The 23,572-nt window shown below is 38.1% G+C and overlaps 1 protein-coding gene across 1 annotated transcript; it reads right to left on the bottom strand.

Moving 5' to 3' along the window:
* Positions 1-1,049: 1,049 nt before the first annotated feature.
* On the bottom strand, positions 1,050-23,300 carry LOC124156055 (nucleolar protein 9). Its single transcript, XM_046530356.1, has 8 exons — positions 23,079-23,300; positions 22,783-23,009; positions 22,402-22,705; positions 21,582-21,907; positions 18,316-18,456; positions 4,115-4,300; positions 2,087-2,230; positions 1,050-1,698 (listed from the first exon to the last, which is right to left on the bottom strand). Exons 1-8 carry the CDS (start codon positions 23,260-23,262, stop codon positions 1,423-1,425), a joined length of 1,788 nt encoding a protein of 595 aa, XP_046386312.1. The 5' UTR covers positions 23,263-23,300; the 3' UTR covers positions 1,050-1,422.
* Positions 23,301-23,572: the final 272 nt, after the last annotated feature.

Below are 23,572 nucleotides of genomic sequence, written 5' to 3'. Positions count from 1 at the left end.
CAAAATAAGTGCTCAATACAGTGAAACCTCGATATAACGACACCCCACGGTGCACTAATAAACACTCGCTATAGCGAATTGTCGCTTTACCGGAGGTGGAGCAAATAATAGCCAATATACCTGTTGCGAACAGATATACAGGAACAGGAGTGTTGCTGCGACAGATAAACATCTATCCGATAAACGGAAGCATAAATCCAGGCGAAAGGCGATGTTTTTTTGCATCACTAAATTTCCTTACTCAAATAACGACTAACTATTCAAACAATTTATAAGCGCCGCACTGAATAAAAATCATGCAAAGCATTGTTTCGTCATAATTATATTTATCGAACGACAGTTTACCACATAAATTTGAGACTGAGCACTCCATTAACTTCATTTCTAACAGATCGCTAGCAATTACAGAGGTTAAGGAGTCTTCATGAAAGTCTTCCGGCGGTGAAACCCTCGCTATGGCGAGAGCCAACACCGAAAGGGTCTCGTAAAAACGAATTTTCTAACACGCTTATTATAGGGCCAATTGACGGTGCATCGGCTATCTCTCGTAATAGCGGGGGTGTCGCTATAGCCCGTACTTGCTTTAACGAGGTTCCACTGTATATAATTGGCAAATGAGGAGTTCTTCACACACCTTCCATTAAGATTAGTCCTGACAATATTTAAATAATCTCCATTTTATGTATCAAATGAATAACAAAAAGAGAAATACAAAATAACTTCTGCCCAGCATTATGAAGAAACAAGATACTGATAGTCATTATTGGTGTGGACTTCTGTGTAGATGTTCATTCTAGGGTAAGCCTTGTTGAATCACATAACTGTAAACTTTTCTACACAAAGGAAATTTAAAATCATAGGGTAAAGATGTAGATGACAAATCAATAACATAAAAATTATTGTTCAACATTGCATATAATATACTTAAAAAAAAAGATTCTCAACAGACACAACGTGGGCAAACTTTCCCAGACCTCATTGAGTTGAATAATAAAAGAGTTGACTAATGAAAGCAACAAATGAAGTCAAAAATTAAAGAGGTTATAGCAGTAGTTTCATCAGTTTTATTCGTAGTCATGAAGACATTTTATACTATCACCTTTGAGACAAAAGAAATAAAAAGTTAATTTATAAGTAATTATAAAAAAATAATCACAACATATCAGGTAAATTCAAACCCAAGTTTTGTAAGTTAGGTAAAATGTAATGAAGGTAAAAAAACTATTTCAAGCTTCGAGTGCCGCTAAAGCAGTAAGTTAATCGCCAAAAATGAAATTAACAGTTCGTAGTAAATGCATTGAAACCTTTCCACTCCACAGTACTAGTTCCTATTCACACAGAACCTTACACACTGATTATACAATGAATGTATAAAAAACTTTCACACTGATATTGTCAGTCACTTCTCTTGAAAAAGGAAGATTACGATTTTTCACCAGTGCCAATAATGTCAGCAAATAATGTCCTCTTTTTCTCATCCCCAAGCTGAGCCTGTTTCCAATCTTCAAAATTCCTCTTGTAAAGAGGTAACAACGTTTTGGATGCTATGATACGCCCGATGGGACAAGCCATTATTTGGTTTTCTCGAGGACTCAACTCATCCAATACTTGTCGTCTAAAACTAACACCCATTTGCTTCCACATGGATTCCAGGCTTCGGGAACCACACTTGGAAGTAGCCAATGCAACATATGCACCCTAGTATGAAAGAAAGAAAACAGCTCAAACAAATATTCATATAACCTTCAGAATTGGTTTCAACAATAAAAATTTTAAAGAATTGTATATAACCAGCATCAAAAAATGAGAAGTGTAACCACGTTTAAGCTTCAAACATTTATTCCCAAATAGAGAGATATATCTTGACTACCAAGTAATTTGCCCATTTGATGCAAGATTAGTATAAAGTTTGATGATGTAAAATTATTGAGGGATGGAATTAGTACATAGCATCAATTACATGTGTATTTCACAACCTTACTGCTAGAGCCAAAGTGACTGAAACTTAAACTGTGATCAAGTATAACATTAAACAAGCACAGAGTCTTCTTTGAGTAATATAGCTACGTTAGAGTCACGATCTTACCATCAGCTTTCTGAATATCTTCTCCCTACTCTTAGCACCAACAAATTCACTATCCATAACATGATCCATTATATAGCTTCCTCTATGATCACAACAGACAGCCTGTAAGACTGAAGGATGCATTTCCAATAGGCTGTTTATGATCTGAAAGATTCAAAGTCCATTTATTACAGTTCAAAAACAAAACAACATGGAAATATTTGACAGAATTATAACGAGTGGAACGGAAATAACATTTAAGGTATTTATTGACTGGCATAAACAAATTAGGTGGATGAAATACACATATTGGTGTCAATAAATCTTTAAAAATAACTTAGGACTATACTTACGAAACAATAAGAGGTTAGAAAGCTTTGATTTCCAATAACTGCAATAGATAATCTTTATCTCACTGAAATAGATTTGATAAAGTCGTGACCAACAGGAAAAACTCCAACATCACTCCATGGTTATTCCCCAAAAATTATAGCCCACAAGTATCATCTGATAAGCAATGGCAAAGTGCTCGTGAGACACCAGAAACGTAAAGGGTACAAGAACATAAAGGGCACAAAAATTATGGTAACTGAAATGCTATGAATTCAGCAATAAAACTACATATAAAACCATCTTCCCTTTTATTATTGCTATAAAACAAGAATTTGTTTACTAAAATGCTACATTCCTCCCTATTCCGAATGAACTGCTTCTTGCCCCTGTTATCACCGTTGACTACACTCTTCTTGACCTACCTCGGAGGAATTGCCTTTCCCTTCCAAAAAGTTCCTCATTTAATTGTTAACTCTAATAAAACTGGAAACCCCACTGTTTTTATGAAGTACATGGTGCTCCACAGAAGTCTCCACAAAATATTTTGTACACCACCTCATTCCTCATTTTTTCCATCTCTTTGACCATCAATGTCCTCCTCTCTGGTCAGTTTTTGAAGGTTTCTAAATCTCAATCATCACAATCAATCTTGTAATTCATACTAGTGATTTGAAGAAAGTCGCACTATACACAAATTTTTCCTCTACAATAGCTCATTGTATCCATTCTAATATCTTTTGATCAACATTTTACCATCTATGATTAGGCTATTTGATGGTATGTAGCTGTACATGGCGCTTCTTCCATCGTCTGCATTAGTACTCTGTCAGTAAGTGAGTCCCGTAGGATTGCAAGGGAGGAGAGGAATTAAGAATGTTTAGGGGACATAGTCCAAGGTTTACTCCTTCTTAATCAGCCCCCCCACCAAAAATGTGTCTCCTAGTCAAGTGAGCCCCCCTCAAAATATTCCTTTTGGAGATGGGCTTGTTGTTTTTCTCATCCACATAAAAGTACAAAGGCTATTATTCCAATTGATTTTCATAAAAAAGGGGTCTAAGATGACTTTCAAACTTTTCCATATTCCTCATGTTGTATCCTGCATTGGCTACAAAAACTAGATTCTCAGAAAGCACAAATTGTAGTTGCAACTCCACCAATAACGTTACCAACTCAGATAACGCAAGATCCAAATATGTCACTGGCTTCCATGCAACAGACATTTCATTTTAACCAATCCACATCTGAAATAAGATTTGGATACATACTGGCTAACTAAACACATAAGAGAGTAAGACACAGTTCCAGCTCTGATGATTTTGAGCCCATGTTGAAATCCACTCAAAAATTGGCCGTGGTTGAAAATGGAGAGTATATATTGGCATGGACATTTTGTATTACAAAGCTTAGGTTTGGTTTCCCAAGATATGTACTGCCATACAACATGAAACTATACATGTATCTTGTTCCCCACAAAAATGCTGATATTGGCTTTAGATTAATAACCTAGTTATCAAGAAAAGCATCTATATTTGGCAAAATTTACTCATCTTTTCTTTTGCTAACCTATTGGTTTGACTAACTATTATATTTTACTCAGCTTACTTGGTACGTTTCCATCTGGTGAAAGGGCAAGAATAAATCAGTACACTGAAGAGAGAGATGAGCAATAGATGAATATGCACATCAATGGGGTAAATTGATATCAAGTATAATTACTTTGATCGGTTTGTTGAAGTGAAGCATGGCTTGGACGATGAGAGACCCTGGAAGTTCAATCTTAAACTTTTCATCAGATCCTCCTGCACTTTCTCCTTCCTTGTACACAGCCATTTGAAGAACTTGTGGAACAAATTGAAGTTGGCGGCTTTCAGGTTGGTAGCAGTCAAAAACTTTCATTAACTCCTGAAAAAATTTAATAAGAAACATTTGTAAATGGCAGCTTTATACAAGATATTTATTCATGAATTAATTCATAATTAGATGAAATTATACATTTTTATGAAATTCCAGACTAGCTTAATTTTCATAATAACATATTGAATGGTAAGGAAAGAGACATTGTTTTCCTTATTTAGCTACAAAGATTTAAATTTAATTTTCCATGAAAAGGGAACTAGCAATTGAGTTAGTACTGGTCAAAATATATGCATTAAATTCTCACAAGTTACATCACATTTACCATAGTTATTGACAAACAAGACAGTAAATATTACTCAATCAATAGCATAATGAAAAGTACTTCCGCAAAGACAATAATTACTTCACTACGTCATAATGAGCATGGAATTAGTAGCTACACAAACTGTAACAACTGAGATTGAAGGATATTAAATTATGCAACGTTGACTAACTCTTTAAATTAAGAACATTTATTTAATTAATTTACTCTTTTAAATTACTAATGTTATCTTAATAGTACACTCTGGCCATACAACCTGTCCTGAAATTAATAGACCTAAAATAGGCCTATTCTTTATCTGAGAAGAGCACTTCAAACGACACTGTTTTTCTAACAATTATATAAGGTGTACATTTAGCGGTGCCAACTTGTTTTCTTTCATGGAAAAAAAATTAACCATGAACAAAACTCAACAATCCTGAAATTGGCTTTAAATAACCTTGGATTAAATGACGGATAGTGAGCAACCTGAGCAAATGTACAGATCACCACTTTCCTTATGGCTCCCAAGTCCAAAGCCATTTTTGGAAAAACTTTGATGGTAGTAACATTATGACATCACAGTTTTTTAAAGATAGAAGTCTAAAAGAAGGGCCATGATTCTAGGAAGTTGTTGTAAGCCACAATGAATACTTCAATTATAAGTCATATCCTTTTCTTTCTCCAATTCTGTAGGAAGTAGTAACATTATGTCAGTTATGAACCAGAAGTCATCATTAGCATAGCCTGAAATCAAGCTTTTCCTGGGACGAAAACCAGAAAACTTTACAAAACACATGCCCAGAAGGTAAGAAAGCCATTCAGGGTGGTTATTCTTAATATCCAAGTTTAGGCTCAAATCAGTGGCCGATCCAGGATTGGGACAAGTGGGAGGTAAACTCTCAGCAGTAGTGGGGGTCCAAGCAAAATTACCTTTCTAACTAGGGTGAATTGGATTCCCTCTGTGGATCTGCCACTGGATTGTAACATACCAAAAGCAAGTAAAATAGGCCATAAGTTTAGAGCTAATTTGTATTTAACCCTTGAACGGCTAGCGTGCCCATATGGGCACAGCTGCAGTGGTCTAAATAATTTCGTATAAATTCCGACCCAAACATTATAGAGCATGCTGTTTTCTCCAAAAATGATTACAATGTATCACTTTATTCGGTTCGTGTGCTTACGGCCAGCATTTGTACCAGCAGTTGACTGTGGCATGATGGGTATTCTTACTCACTCTGTTCGAGGTGGAAAAAGAGGAAAAATGGCGAAGTGTCTTCAATAAATGCGATTTTTTTCCTTTTTATTTTTTATACTCGGCTAAGTATTTAATCTTATCCTCATAATGAATGATGTCAACTTCGGTTTCTTTTGCCAGTATTGTGATATCTTTCGTATGAAACAAGGAATTTGAATTTATTTTTGGGTGATCCCATATGGGCACGCTAGCCGGTAGCCGGGGGTGTCTTTTTTGGCTGGTGTCCTTCGCTACAAACGTCATTATTGGGTCTGTTATCAAATAATTTCGATGTAAAATGCTAATTTTTTGTCAATCTTTCATTTTTTTCTTATATCACTCGATTTTAACGACTTCAATATTTTTTGCTGTATTTTTTTGTAATATTTCCATTAATTTTTAGTACAAAAATACATTTTATACTATTCAACACTTTTATTCATGGTGCTTGCGTTATACTTTGCTCAACTATCCAGTATGAAGAATGATAGGGCTATTTTCTACCACTGGTATATATACCCAACAATCAAGTGCATGGTGGAAGGGTTAAGGATGAGAAAGCTAAAACATGATGAATCCATGATAAAATATTTTGGCAATCATGGCTACAAACAGTTCATACGGGGTGAAACTATAAGTTTCGGCTTTAAATTATAGTGCTTGAATGCTCCTCAAGATTACTTGGTGGACTTCAGCATATAGCAGGGACTGAGTGCTGAAGAAAAAAATAACTACCATAAATTCGTAGGTAAATGCTCTTCGTATTTGCTTATCATGTTGGACAATTTACTAGAGCAAGCGATAAATCTTTTCCATTTATTTTGACAATAGGTTTACTAGCTTTCCTCTTATAAGTCAGTTAAAATCTCAAGGATGTGAGGCTACTGGAACAGTTGTGAGAAAAAGGATACTCAAAGGTCGAAAAAACAGCTAGCTAAGCGGCCCCGCTCCTCCCATGCTTTCGCACGGGAGAAAAAAGGGAATATTGTTGTTGTTAGATAGAATGATTTTTCGGTAGTGACTGTCAAGTCACCACCTTGCCAATGTGTACACCCACTCACAAAGGTCACGAGATTCCCGCGTGTTACCTCAAAAATGGTACAAGTAAGGCAGCCAGCAGTGGCAGAGCAGCTCTATATACAATATTTAGATAGGCGGAACTGATCTCACGGATCAAAATATCAACAGGTACAGGAATGCTATCAGAGGAAAACATGGTGATGGTCCACATGAAGCTATTTCCTTGATGCTGTCATTGTAAATGCCTGGATCAATATGGAAAATTCTGGTTCAAATATACCGCAGTAAACCTTTAGGCGAGAGATTGCACAAGTGTTTTTGTAACGAAAATGTACCTTTCCCAGAGCTGGTGGTCGTATTTAATATTCCCTATCAAGTGCAACTAATCATAGCCAGTCTGATGACATAAGGTATGATGGCAGGGATAACCAATTTGTCCCGTTTCATAGACGCCGATGTTCTTATGAAGAATATTCTTCCCACGCGCGCTCAGACTGTGCTAAGTGCCCTGGTGTTTGCCTTCAATGAAATTCTAACTATAATACCCGGCAATTGAAAACCCAATATATAGTATTCAAAAACTCTACCAGCAATAAAGGACTAATTTTGTTAATAAACTCATCGATAACGTGTTTTTTTATTCAATAACTGTTTTCAAATCTGTGTTATATACTGTTAAGATCTTTGGACAGCCAAAAAAATGTTTAAACCGAAAAAAATATAGTATAATGACTTGAAATTACTTCAAATTGCCAAATAAAAGAAGTACTATAGGTAAATGCGAAAATATATGGCATATCACGCAGTAAAAATAAGAATTATGATGGTTCGAGCGATTCTTCTGCAGAATGCAGACCGGTGGCCGGAATGGCTAGCGTGCCCATATGGGCACACCCCCTCTAGCAAGAACGAATCAACAGAATTTTAAAACTAAGTGTTTATCTGAATCCTTAGGAGGTAATCAATCAGTTTTTAACGGAAAAACATAATAAAACTCCGAAAAAAAACTCCGCTGTTTAAGGGTTAAATTCGTTAAAGTAGGTAAATATATCAGAAAATATAACTGAATAATTTTGCACTAAGGGGCAACTTCCAAAAATTTCCATTTTATCGAGTGTATTTGGACCCAATAGCACCCTAATCCCACGCATAGATCCACCGTTGGCTCAAATTACCAATTATGGTATCACAGATTTACCAGACTATGGACGTTAATGGGAAGTTGAATAAGTGACAGCCTACAGTGTGTGAATGACGGCTCACTACCACAGGAATGGTTCATTTCCATTGTGTCATTGTTATTGCAATGAGCTATGAATGACTTATTGAATGATTCCTTTAAAGATCCTACAGCCCTCCGAATGAGGTCATTTTGATTTATAAACACAGATTAATTCCCCAGGTGGGACTTGAACTCACAAACTGCAGGTTTAGCAGTTGGGGACTTTGTCCTGCTGCCACCAGTGCATAAAAAAATTACACATCTAGCTTAACATGCTCCGGGACAAATTAAAAGATCAAAGCCCGTTTCCCTAGAATCATCCACAAGCATCCAATGCTCCTCACGAGGATTTTCTGAGAAAGAGTGGCACAAGCAGAGGATGTATTGATCAGTGGTACAATTTATAGTCCTATGAAAATAAAATACATGGAGGAGCAAAACGTGTATGCTATTCTCTATTTGGTTTAGGCTGCTTAGGCTTTTCATATGAGTGATATCTTCACTTTCCAATACATCTTCAATCAATGCTATAATATCGTTGGAGAATTATGATGTACATATACATATGTACTAGACAGCAAAATTTTTACCAAAAAATTTTCGGCATAGTTTTCACCAATCTCATATAAAAGGATTCCACTTTAGAGGACGTCATTTTAAATTTGAAAGCAGCTGAAAAATAGTTTAACTTAAAATACAGGTTGGCAAAAAGTATGGGGAAGTTTTAATGATGGTAGCCCTGTAATGAACAATGGAGAGGCACTAAAATGTTGATAGTGTTAGAGAATTAAGTATTACAGTAGACTCTTGTTAATACGAGCAATGTTATTACGAAGTTCTCGTTACTACGAAGCAAATCGTTGGTCCCGATGAAAAGGCCTATCCAAGCTATAGTAAAAGAAACGTTATTACAAAATTTTCATTATTAAGAAATTACAAACCTCAGTCCCAGTCCCAGCAGTTACAAAATGAACTTTATTACGAAGTTCCATGAATAAGCAACGGCATTCATGTGGATATACAAAATGCTAAGTTTTAATAATCGCTCCACATTTAAGTTCTTCTCGTGTACTAGGCCCTAGAGTGTCAATTATGGTTCTTTCTTCAGTGTACACGCAACATTATATACATGATAAGCTTCATTCCTGTGGAGTCATGGTTACCTACTCATAACCAGTCATAAATTGGACATACAGGTAGTCCTCTTCCTACACACATACGATTTACGAACTTTCAGAGATGAGAGCATGCAAAAATTTCAAATTTCGAATTTGGCGCCTTTCGATTTGGCCGATGCTATGCAGTTTGGCATAGAGGAAATCGAACTTTGGGCACAATCTGAACAAAGTATCATTGAATCCGGTGTGAATATAGGAACCGTTCAGCGTTTTGCCCATTTTTCCTTACCCCGGAGAGCTATTTTTTCAGCTCTGCATGCAATGCACGCCCAGCTAGATCAGTTCATCACAATCGTGAGTTAGCACACAATTGTGATGCAGTGTTGCATTCTGCAGGATAACAAAACTCCTCGATTCCTTGCATACAGTCTCGCCGGCGAGAGTTGTCCGATGACAGCACAAAAGGAGGGGCGGAAAACCGTGCGCCAGCACAGTTAGCAACCAATCGCTGTCCCCCAAACGCACTTCACACCCTCGCCTAGTCATACAACATTGTCAAATTCATATGCCGCACCGAAATAAGCCTGATCCACCAAAACAAGCCCTTTCTTCAAATCACCAAAACAAGGGATTCTTCCTTTGAGTACTTTGTGGCATTTTTTAGTGCCCAAAATTTCTGGTACCCCCCCCCCAGAAATTCCTCTGAACTTATCCGCAGAACTTCTCCCGCTAAGGACTTTTCGCGCAAAGGTTTTTCCCACAAAGGATTTTTGCGCAAAGGCCCTTCGACTCAAAGGCTCGGAGACTCTAAGTCTCGGAAACTCTTGTCTCCGAAATTCAGCCTCCGAAATCAGCCTCCGAAACCAGCCTCCGAACTAGCCATACATGGAGAGCAAGTCTAATATAGGTAGGTAGTACGGCGGAAGAATACCTACTCCTTGGCAATCAAGGGGAAATCGGTGCTGAGGCACAAGTATACATTTTGGAGTGAGAAGTATTACCATAGCCCTATCACAACTCTCTCTCCCTCCAACACCTCACCCCACTATGTCTCCCCCCTCCATGAATTCCAATGAATTTCCCAGTGATTCGAGTGATGTCTCCAACCCAGAAGATTGAGGGGAAAATTCCGGCCTGCATGCTGTTCCCCCCTCCTCCCCCAGCTGGGACGACTGATGCTTGGCGGAGGTGTCAGTCAACAGGGGCGCTTTTAGGGCAGATTCGCAGCTGATTGAACATCGCCCTTTTTACCCCTCCACCCTGACACGTCTCTGAGTACGCAAGGCCTCTTTTTGCTCGGGCACTCGTGGTAGACGGATGCCGTGACTGACATGGGTGATTTTAGCAAAATTATACAGCTAGTACATACTTAGTTTGGTAATGTTTCCTATGGGATCATTAGTTATCATCGTTGTTTTCTGTAATAATTCTGATTTTGAATACTTCTAATAGATACTGATTGAAAATAACTCGTAAATTTTTTTGACAATTGTTTCTTAAGTGCTGATTTCTTGTTTGTGGAGTCTTTCCCTGAACCAGCTTGTGACCGACGATTGGAGTTCCCTATGTCTGGGGCTTACGAGCACAATCTCCAAGATTTAACGACGTAACACCACAACTTCATGCTCATCAAGAACATTGTGCGTACCCCATGAAAAATCTTCAGGATCAACAAAATGTCAATTTTAAGCAAAGCAAAATGCCCTTGCCAAGAGAAATAAATAGAATATAATGTAACATAAAATTTCCAATCATAGATACCATGTTTTTAAAATAAAGTATGTTTGGAAAATTTTCTCAGCATTTTTTCCAGCAATTTTAAAATTTTCCCATCTCTCTGTGCCATCCCAGTAACTGCAATACTGACAGAATGATGCAATAAGCATTCTATTAGGTGACAAATTCATAGAAGAAATATAGCCAAGCCTGAATATATATAGCATGGGACATTTGTATGAAGACTAAAATAATTACAAGCCAACACTAAACTTAGACCAATGGCCTGAGATTTGGAGTCTGAAAATTAATCCAGCCAAGTCTACCAGCCTACCATTCACCCTACCAGGGTTCCCACTCTAACTACATCATTAAATTCACGGTTTTTTCCAGGTTTTCACGGTCTAAATGTCATCAAATTCACGGTTTATAGATAAGGCATTTTAGGCAGAAATATTGATCATGAAACAATCACTGGCCACACATTAACTAAAAATGTAATAAACACAACAGATGCCTTGACTGCAAACGCAGCAATGAAAGTGCTACCTTTAATTACTTCACCTATCGTTAGCAAAATTCAGGTCCGGCTTAAGGGTGTGAGTGGGAAAATGGATGAGCAGGGTGGCAGGGAAGTGAACAAGTGCCTGATTTTTTTGCCAGGGTTAATGTCTTCCAATCGCAGGCTTTAGGTCAATGTGCTGTCATGGCACACGGACCAATTAATAATTGCGCTACGAATACACATAAACAACACTTCGAATACAGATAAATGCATGGACAGTATCTGCACGTGACTCGGCCTTGAAACATAATTGAAACATCGATTTTTCTTTTAATCTGCCTATCGTAGTTCTACAATCCAGTTTGAGAGATTTCTAAGGTTTTATGACGAAATTCACGGCTATTTCCAGGTTGCACTGATATTTCCAGGTTTTTTCACGGTAGACAAAATTCACGGCTTATTCACGGTTTTAAGGTTTTCACGGTTGAGTGGGAACCCTGCCCTACGCAAGTCTATCCTGAGTAAAAATTACTGATTATCTGGACATCACTTTCCTTCAGTCACCTCTCAGAAGGATTTAGAGGTTAATAAAATCAACAGATTTAGGCGTTACTTGGTGGAACGATGAGATATTCATGGTGAAATAAAAACACAGTAATATTCCACAACCTTATATTTTTTCAGTCTACTAGTTTCAACGTTTACACTGTCATTATCAAGACTAACTGAGAAAAGCATACAACATCCAGCCTTATTTATCCAACAATAGTGTGAGGGAAGGAGGAGGGGGGGGAACTAAATGAGGAGGAGCATTGAGCATTGTTGGTTGGGCATTGTTGGTTGGATAGGAGGTTCAAAACAAAAAGTATAAAAGTTTGGGGAGGTGGGGTGGGGGCAGGCAGATAAAAGTCAGGTGGTAACGAGGTTAATGAGAAGGGGAGGAGGAAGGATTGTCAAGGAAGAAGTCAGATTTTAAAACAGTAGATAAAAAGTTAGAACATTTGAATACAGTCATATCATTAAAAATTTCGATGTTACGTGCAAGAGTGCATTTGGTGATTTCTAAAATTTCTAAAATATCCAGTTTTACACTTTTGTCATGTACATGTAAAATTTTAATTTTAAAATCACTGTTGTGGCCGGATTCGGACAGGTGTTTAGAAAAATGGGAAATGGAGTCTTTCAAACGAGCACTTCTTTTGTGTTCATCGACACGAGTTTTAAACTTGCGGCCCGTTTGACCAACGTACACACCGTTGCACTCGTCGCATGTCAGGGCATAGACACCACTTTTGTCTTCAGGATTCACTTTGTCCTTGGAGTTAAAAATCACTTTACCAAGGGAGGTCGGGGAGTAAAAACACACTCTGTATTTGTCTTTGGGTATGAGGTTGTGAACACTGTAAGACAGGGGGCCAAGGAAAGGTAATTTGCACCACCGTTTGGGTTCTGTTTTGGGGACCGGCAGCAAACTGGTTAGGGTGGGCGATACTCTTATTCGGGTTTTTTTGGCCAGTAATTTACGGATGAGGTCATCATGATAGCCGTTATTAGAACATATCGATTTAATAACATCAAGTTCCTGGTTGAAACTTGAAGCAGTCATTGGGATACAAAGGAGTCTGTTTAGCATAGAGTTAATGCCTGCAATCTAGTGGGAGTAAGGATGGTTTGAGTCTGCGGGGATAAGTACATCCGTAAAGGTACTTTTCCGGTAGATTGAGAAGTCATGTTTGCCTTCTTTGAGGGAAATCGTAAGATCTAGGAAGTGGATTGAGTCACCTCCGAGTTCAGTTGTAAAATTGATGGATCGGTGGAGGGAATTGAGTAGCCCAAGGAAGGAGGCCAGTTGTCTCTTGCTACCGGTCCATAAGCAAATAATGTCATCCACATATCTAAAGTAGTAGCACAAGTTTTTTAAAAGAGGGTGATGAGAGCTGAACAGTTTACTTTCCAGGTTATCCATAAAGATATCAGCCAGGATAGGCGAGAGAGGAGAGCCCATAGAGAGGCTGTGGTTTTGTCTATAAAACTGGTGATTGAATTGAAAATAATTTTGGTCCATGCACACTGATAATAGTTTTTTGATGTCACTCACTAAGTCGTCATTGACGGATGATTTTCTGAGCCAATCTAGAGTTATATCTATGGCTTCTTTGGCAGGTATGGAGGTAAAAAGGTTGGAAACATCAAATGATACCAGTTTTCCATTTGGTGGGGGGGTTATTGTTGAAAGACGTTTTGCTAGCTCAGAGGAATTTTCAATGCTGTGCGTAGGCTTGAACCCCGAGAGGGTCCGTATGAGTGTATTTAGCTTTGAAGAAAGGAGGTGGGAGGGAGCAGAAAAATGGGAAACCACAGGGCGTATGGGCACGTTAGACTTGTGGGTTTTGGGTAAGCCGTACATTTTCGGTGGCAATGGATTCATTTTAATAAGATGTCTCCTTTCTCGAGGTGAGAGTAAGGAAGTGCATCTGTTCACTATGGATTTAAGTTGATCTTGAAAAATGGGGGTGGGGTCTTTGTTTAGCAGTTCGAACTCATTGGTCGATATAAAGTCATAGCACTTCGTTAGGTAATCACTTTTGTTGAGGATAACGATACTAGAACCTTTGTCAGCTTTGGTGAAGATGAGATCGTGGTTTGTGGTGGCCGACTTAATAGATTTTAACAAGTGGGAGGAAGAGGTAGGCAAAGAATTTGGGATTCTAGTGAGGTTTTTAGATATATTTCTAAAATCCTCTGTAATTGGCCTCGTGCTGTTTTTAGACTGGATTAAATAAATTAATTAATTAATTGTTAGATTAATTTCACTTATTTTAAATACATACATATACATTACCAAGATATATTCTTGGCATTGTAAACTTTATAAAAAAATATGCTAAAACTAAAATACCACTTGCTCTTGGTCATTGGCTTGATATCAAGCATCACATCTATGGAGTCAATGTTTGCTTTTTGAACAATTTCTTAGCACTCTCCCATATTTTTTATTTTCTGAGCATGGATGAAAATCATGGAGCATTATCTCTCAATTACTTCACATGACATGGCAAATATTATTTGGCACTTTTCCAACGACAGACAGAAAAAAAATGTGAGAAATACAGTGGAACTTGGTTAGTACGTTCCTCCTTAGTACGTTTTCCTCCTTAGTACGGCGATTTCCCTCGGTCCCGGTACCATCCGAACAAAATACAGGTAAAAGAATTTGGTTAGTACGTTTGAAAAAATTGCGCTTTCCTGGTTAGTACGCTCAATTGCTTGCCGTGACGAGACCCGCAATTCGTTCTCTAGTGTCTTCTTAAGGGTCGCAAACGTCTGAATTCATGATTTAATTTATTATTATTAGCCATTAACATTCTTCCATTAATTCCACATCTCTTTCTTCTACCGTAATTTATCCAAATGCATTTCTGAATTCTTGTGACGTGATGAAAAATAAAATGCGCCCATTTTTCGGGAATGTCTGACTACGAAAAACTACAGCCAATAAGAAGCCCCAATTTTCCCCACCCCGAGCTCCTCACCTTCTGTTGCCTTTGGAGCGCTTGGGAGTGCCCACTGCTGCGCACAAAGTTCGTGAGTGGGCAATTGTTGCTATTGCACGAGTTATCATGATGAAGAAATGAGTCTTAACGGTATTAGACAATTCCCACATTATCTAAAGCAGTACTGCTCCATAAACTCGACATCATGCGTATTTACTTGACTACTGTTGCGGGAGCAGACGGTCCTCTGGATCTCCACGCGAAGCTTAGCTTAAAAATACTTGATCTAGGAACGAAAGCAGACGACATTAGACAAGTTTTGTAAGTAAATTTCAACTGTCTAATATAAAATTTTCTTGTAATTACGTCGTAATCTAATAATCTTGCGTGTCATCAGTCGATATATCGATCGATTTTACAATCGAAATGGTATCATTCCAGAAGCGAATGTCTACGGCTGTTGCCGTAATTTGAAAGTAAATATAATTTTGCCCAATTTTTATGATGTTTAAAAAACCAGTTGACTTACTCCGGGTTGTTGTTATATTCTCCGAGTACGCTGTGAGAAAGAAAAATGACTTGTCTTCGCTTGTCTGAGCTTCACTCGTCCTCATTCTGTAAATATATATAGGATAAATCACGGGAGATAGACGCCGTAATCATGGAATCGTCTTCGGAAATCTATGAAAAATTGCGATTTTTATTCACATGGTATTGTTTTTCAATGTAGCACTCATTTTCTTGATTTTAAATGTGAAAAGAGTTCAGGAAGGCGATCCTATGAGAACTACCGATAGTAATTGTAATTATGACGACTTTTTCACTGATTGCAATAACCCCGACTGCTATTATTTACTTTCCTCGTTAGTACGTTTTCCTGGTTAGTACGTTCATTTTTCGTGGTCCCTTCAGAAACATACTAACCAAGTTCCACTGTACATATAATGCAAACAGCATAGGTTCCAGAATAATCTTTAAAAGAGGGCAATAAAAAAATTAGCCTAAAAATGAATAAAAAAAGCATTTTTATCTCCCTATATAATTTCCATAGTTGGTATCCTTACATCATCTGCCACACACCCATGGTTGGGTACTGATCGAGTAAGGTACTGGAAGCAATGTCATTCACCACTTTAACAAACTCCTTCCATGCAAGCCTTCATTCTCTGAATGTCACATCGCCAAGTTATAACACCAAATAACTTCATGAATTCCAAATCTGAAATTTCTTATCCTCACCTTAAATAAACTTAACCAAAACGGAGGACAGAGATTGGAGGATGTTCAACACAAATTTAATAGTGTTTGATCAAACTATGACGACATTGAATTTCACCTATGAAACTAACTTGGTTTCCTCTCAGAAATTTAATTCCTGTGTACAACATGTTTTGCCAAATCAGACAAATGGAAAAAGAGGTGTCGAACTGCTACCAAATTGACTTTCTGCTCAGCCAAGAAAAAATTTGAATCAAGTTTCTGAACATGGATACAAATAATGAATCACAAGCTTTCTATTGATCCTTGTGACATAGGGAATATCATTTTGGAAATGGACTATATTCAAAATCAACCTGGTATCTTCAGACTACACACAATAGTTTGCCACTAAAATCGAAGGCATATTCTAATAATAATATAGCAAATAAAATAAATTACATAAAATGAAAAATTAAATACAGTAGACTCGTTATTATGAAGTTCACGGGACCGAAAAACAGGAGGTTCGTAATAACGAAGTTCGTATGAACGTTTCTTTTAGGAATCGTGGAAAAAACCGTACAAGATAAACGCAGTTAAATTACACGGAAATATATATAAACAGGAAAATTTATTTCAATTTCTCAACAGAGAAGCTCTCTAGCTGGGAGTGCAACACAGCCAGAGCCGAAAAAAATTGCTCTCTGCGGCATGAGGTGCAACGCACACACACGTCGCGAGAATGAATTGACGAGAAATAGGCGGTTAAAGTTCACACATGGCATAAAGAGGCCGACACCGTTGGTGAATTCACTATAAATTGTGAGCACTTCACAGGACGCGAGGATCAGCGGCACGCGTGGATCAGGCAGTCACGACGTACTCTGGCGCTTCGCGAGATTGGTACTCAGGAGCTCGCGAATCGTCTCCTCGTGATGAAGTCTCAGAGGGATTAAGGCTCTGAGGGATTAAGGCTCAGAGGGATTGAGTCTCAGAGGGATTGAGAAAGTGCCCATTATGGCACAGAGGTAATCGAGGGTTGATATCTTTCCGAATACAGTAAGTTCGATATACGAACTAGTTGCGTTCCAAGACCTTGTTCCTAAGTTGATAAACCTACAATCTGGCTGCTGAGAGTTGTCATGTGACAGGCAGAATGGTCTAGGTCGGGGCAGCGTTGCCAGGCAAGAAAGGGAAACATCTACAAAGTGCTCCGTGAAGAAAGGAGCCGGAAGGGATGACGAGCATGAAGGACCCAGCGGAAGAATCACTTGTTTTGGAGACTCGAAGATGTGGCATGTTTTGGTGGATCATGCTAATGTCGGTGCTTTGACAACGTTGTATGAGTATGCGCTGGTGTGAGGTGCGTTTGGGAAACAGCGATTGGCTGTAAACCGTGCTGGCGCGGGGTTATCCGCTCCTCCTATTGTGCCACCATCGGGGAAACTCTCGCCGGCCGGACTGTATGCAAGACATCGAGGAGTATAGTTATCCTGCAGAATGCAACACTGCATAAAAATGGTGCGCTAACTAACGATTGAGACGAATTGATCTAGCTGGGTGTGCAACACAGCCAGAGCCGAAAAAAATTGCTCTCCACGGCAAGGAAGAACGTGCAAAACGCTGATCAGTTCCTAACTTCACACCAAATCCAATGATACCTTGTTCAGATTATGCCTAGAGTGCGAGTTCCTCCGCCGCTCCGTGCAGTAATGGCTAAATGACAAGGCGCCAAATTCGAAATTTGAAATTTTTGCATGCTGGTACATATCTGTGAAAGTTCGTCAATCGAATGTGCGTAGGAAGAGGACTAACTATGCATCAAATTTACAAGCTGTAATGAGTCGGTCACCATGATTCTCCAGGAATGAAGCTTATTATATGATGTTGCGTTTATGGTGAAGAAATAGCCATAATTGACACTCTTGGTCACAGTACACAAAGAGAACTTAAACGTGGCGCGATTATTAAAACTTTGCGTAGTGAATATCCACCTAAATGCCATTGCTTATGCGTGGGACTTCATAATAAAGTTCATTTTGTAACAGCCGGGACCAGGACTGAGGTTTGTAATTTCGTAAAAATGAAAATTACGTAATAACGTTTCTTTTCCAATAGCTTGGAGAGGCCTTTTCGTCGGGACCAACGATTTGTTTATTTATTTTGTAATAACGAGAGCTTCGTAATTACGTTGTTCGTATTAACAAGAGTCTACTATATATACATTAAATCTAATAATGTAAATACCTGCATGAAGACACCTTGCTTGTGTCCAAGTCTTTGGCAAGCTTGAGCTATGTAAGAGAGAACAAAATGATGGCCACTTGAGAAAACAGCTTTAAGGCCATCATCATCTGCTTCTGTAAATTCAGCCAAGATCTCTTCCAGCTGTGTGATTGATAAAGAAATGAATAATTAATAAGGCTGATCCATAATTAATGATGACTTCATACACTAGGCAAAATAATTCCTAATTCTTAGCCGAAATAACGTATACCGAGGCATACTACATAAATGGTTTGCCTAAGTTACCAAGGTATGTAAACAAATATAAAATACAATTCCATACCAATTACTCTAAAATCCTGCTGAGAGCAAAGATTCTTTAATATGGAAATAGAAAAACAGGGCAGAATAATAATATGTATAAGATAAATCATCAAGAAATGAAATGATGCCTCCTGGCAGGGTTGATCAGTTAAAATCTCGAGATTAGTTAAATTTTAATTTAAATCAAAAATAGAGCACAATGCAAAAATTACCTTTTGCCCTAACTGAAGAGAAAGTGAAACATTTAAATCCCAGTAAACAAATTTCTCATTTAATGACAACATAATCCATCTGGAAATAATCACCAATCTAAATGAAATGTAAGCACATCTTCGATATGAGATGAGGTTATCATTTATATTTCTTTAGTATTTCATTTTCATTAAATAAACTTACTAGTCGAAAAAAAACTTACAGCTTGATAACCAACTCCTTTCGCACATTTTTCTACAGCCATTGAATCTGAACACTCTTAGTATAGAACCTTATTAATTATTAGCTTGCCACTATTTGACTATTTGACTTGCCACTAACTCCCGAAGCTATTGCTTGCTCTCAAGATTCCATTCACAAAATTTTGCAGTTATGCCTTTCATATAACTGACGATAGTCGTTTTTTTATCTGGTTAATGGCTGGTTACTTCATCACAATCATTCTCTTTTTTAGTTACCAAACTTTCCATTATTGATTGCTTATCCTATAAACCTCTTCAAAATAAGGGTGAGCCAATTTCAATAGTTTTTAAGAGGAAAAATTTTGTAAAAGGAATCTTGAGAGCAAGCAATAGCTTCAGGAGTGAGGGACAAATCAAAATTCTAGTGCAGCTAAGAATTAATGAGGTTTCATATTAATAGTGTTTCTATACACGTACATATATCATGGGATCCTTTTTCTTTTGAAAGATAAAATAAAGTGTAAGCATTAACTCCTCATACATATATATTCTACCTATTCTACACTCAAACATTAAATTGGAAATTTAATCAATCAATGAGGAACTACTTGAAATGATTGCATCTTAAGCTATTGTTGTCTTACTGGCTAAGCCATCAATTTTATCAGGAAATTCATTCTCAGGGACATATTAACAATGGCACATGCAGCCAGACAATTTGGGGCTGATAGCTTCCTCTAGAACATTGTAGAACATTCTCATTCATTGCAAAACACAGACTTTTTAAAATAAACTTTAAACTTGGTTACATATTTAGTAACATCTCCATATATGTTTTCTCCAAATTCCTCCGGAAATTTTGCAAACTTTAATATTTTAGGGATTGGTCAGCAGAGGTATATATAATCAGAGGTTTGAAAAACAAAATTGGATCTGAAGCCTTGGTATGAGCAAACAACTATCTTGCAGAGGGCAAATTTAATCCAGGAAAGAAGATATTTTTCAGTTCAGCCTTTTTTCACACCTTGGCCAATACTTGCTCACCCTGATTCTCAGCTGGCTACCCTCATTCATTCAGTTAGAGCCATGTGCAAATTACAAATTAGTCACCTATCCCTCCAGTCTATGCATACTTCCTGCAGTGTGTGCATTAACCCTTTCACTGCTGTGGACGTACCTAGTACGTCCGCACGACAGACTGCGGTGGACTTACTTTTTCTTCCTCCCTGCCATACGGTCAGCACTTCCACGAAGCACTTCGAAGGGACCCACTAATCCAGGACCCTTTCCTCGACGAACTCACCCACGCAAGACCGTCTCATCGGCCCTACCAGCGGGGGCCCTACCTCCGGAAAAGTGACCGCTCTGACTGCAATTTGAAAATCAATCAATCAATCCGATCATCACAATATGATTGTTTTCATCGCACTCCTGCCAATCAAGCAATAAAGTACGTCTTTGAACCGTGTTTCTGCGATGAAAAATAATGATTTTGTTAACTTTGATATAATGGCCATTTTCCGGTGGTCCGCAGCCACGTTTTGTTGCAAAGTTAACAAAATCGTTATTTTTTATCGCAGAGACACGGTTCAAAGACGTACTTGATTGCTTGATTGGCAGGAGTGCGATGAAAACTATCATATTTCGATGATCGGATTGATTGATTGATTTTCAAATTGCAGTCAGAGCGGTCACTTTTCCGGAGGTAGGGCTCCCGCTGGTAGGGCCGATGAGACGGTCCTGCGAGGGTGAGTTCGTCGAGGATAGGGTCGGGGATTAGTGACCCTTCGGAGGGTGTACCACACCCATCCTGGAAGTACCTGCTCCATGGGCCCACGAGACGCATTTTAACATTTTCGCCGCATGTGAGGAGAAGGTTTCCGCAGATTGAACAGCAGTGAAAGGGTTAATTTTACACAATCCTCTCAATCAAAAGCTTTTTAAAAACCCATAAAGCAGGTTTATGGGTTTTTAAAAAGCTTTTGATTGAGAGGATTGTGTAAAATTAATGCACACACTGCAGGAAGTATTTTCCCTTGGGAAAATCACGCCCAGAAAGTTCCTGAATCCAAATTGTTTTTGCCCAAATATCCGGTTGCCACTTCTGTCAAATTTAAATGGCTCACATCGATGAACCATGGTTAAATTTCTAGTTAAATTTAACTGCAAGTGGACCAGGTCAAATTTATCCTCCATAATGAGATGAAATGATTACATAGCTAATGAATAAAAACAATGCTAGCAAAGGAGACTTCTTCATGTCCATTGAGGTGGTAAAATTCAAAATATCTGCAATTCCAAAATCCATTACCAATAGGTCTAAAAACTAAACGCAGTGGAGACCTAAATAGCTCACAACTACAAATAAGGTCAGTTTTGAATGTAAGCAGCAAAAAAACTTTTCCACGTCACCTTATAAATTGGAAAATTGATATCCAATTATTCACGATATCAAAAGTGCATTCCACAAAAAGTTATGCCAAAAGCACAAATTCATTCATGATGGAAAATTTTAGATTAGAATAATTGGGGATTATACAAAAGATAATAATTTGAGTAAGCGCTTACCAATAATTTGTCAGGACAGAAGCCAAACAGCCTTTGAACAGAGAAATTTGCTCTCTTGTGAAGGGCAAGTCTCACAACTTTCCCTTTAAAACAATCTTCATACACCTTTCTGTAAAAATCAGGAGATGCAACAGCCAGTGCTGCATCAAGGAGATGCAAGGAAAAATCACACTGAAAAAGTTCTTCTTTTCCAGTGGAATGCAGCTTGAAGCACTTCTTAGTTAGCACATCAACGCATTCATCACACAAAGTTGTCTCTCCTGCTCTCTTGAGAGCAAACAATAAGGATTGTAGAAGACCGGATGTCAGTCCTTCAAAGGCCATATCTATAAACATAAGGTGAAAACGATAATTTCAATACTAGTGATATATTTATACTCTCCACAATTGCAATTAACCCAAAGTAATTTATTATGCTTTAGAGATTATACTGAGTTCTATATGATCACCTTCGAGCTTACAATATGAGAAATGGAGACAAAATCATTAATTTAAAGACAGAAGATTCAAGCAAATAACGAATACTCATGAGCTTTAAAGAGAAATAGACTGATTGTCTCAATACCTTTTGCTTTAACGCCGTGAAACATTAAAAAAGAACACAAATAATTTTATTGTTGATTCCTACCGCGAATATTTCGAAATATTCATCACAACAAAGTAAAAATATAAATTGAAACCACATGCAATCCTCCAACAGCAGAAGGTTCACACGAAATTCCGTAAAAAGGGGATATTCTTTAGGTAATTTATTTTTCACGTAAACATTTAAAGCATTTCATATAAACTAAACTAAGAGGAAAGCGTATAATTGGCTTACCACCGATCTGAGGCCACGAAATCAGTTTGTGATGATAATCCTGTAGCAGTTCATTGTACTGCTTTGGAAGTTCACAGTCACACTTTTCCATATATTCTATAGATCTTGGATTTAAAAGGCCTGCTTTATTCGCGGTATGCGTAGATTCCTTTCCACCACTGATACATAGAAGCACTGTTCGGACGACATGGACGGCGTATGTATCCCACGCGAACTCTTCAAGATTATTAAACGCAAAACGTCCAACACGAATCACCCAGTCGTCGAACACACCGGAAGACGCACCTTTCTTCTTCATAGTATCCTAGAATAAAGGACATTATACAGTTACGGCCCCAAGAAAGTAGCCAAGGTAATTCAAGACCAGAAATCGGTTATTACCTTGGTTTGTTCTGCCACAACAAGCAGGAGTTTTTGAAGAACATGACTTGCAAAGGGATCTCCAAATAATGGCCGCAAATCTTTACTGAAAGCTTTGGTGAATCTTTGAATAACTTCCTTCGGTGCCATAGGAAGAAGAGTTTCTATGGCACGGGAAACGAGCTCGTTGCAGGAAAGATACATTTCTTGTCCAACGGTCTCATCGAATGCATTAGTGACAAACACTTCTGAAAATGGAAACAGATAACTTAGCTTCCAATGTTTTCGATAATTAGCACATCACGAAGAAGACCTACCTTTATCTTCTTCAGACTCGAAATTCTGACGTGACATCTCCAACACACGAAAGAAATACTGATACACATCTTCAGTAATATGAGTTCCCCTCCCAAAATTTCCTCTCTTAGCATAACCCTTCGCTTTCTGAAGAAAACCCTTCTTTCGTTTACGTTTACCACGCTTTTCTGTGGAGGGATCCATCTTGAAGCAGCTGAAATATCGTGCCCGCCTTGTGACGAAACCAAACACCGATCGAACAAATGAGAAATGTTTTACGTAAATGGCGGTGTTTGAAACCTGATATTCTAGGAATCTCAATAGCACCCGAAAGGTGATCGGTCCTACTCGCGGATTAATTATTTAAGATTTCTTATTTCATTTTCGCTTATTACTATAAACTGATGGTAACTGTGACCGTGGAAGCTCTCGCTCACATAAACCGGATTATGTACCAAAGTGTGCGTTATACGAGTTTCAGGGGACGTTTCATAATTAAATATATGATATTTAT

Source organism: Ischnura elegans, chromosome 3 (assembly GCF_921293095.1).
Source record: "Ischnura elegans chromosome 3, ioIscEleg1.1, whole genome shotgun sequence".
Lineage (NCBI taxonomy): Eukaryota > Metazoa > Arthropoda > Insecta > Odonata > Coenagrionidae > Ischnura > Ischnura elegans.
Note: the sequence above shows the minus strand (reverse complement) of the source record. Positions and strands in the feature narration are given on the sequence as shown.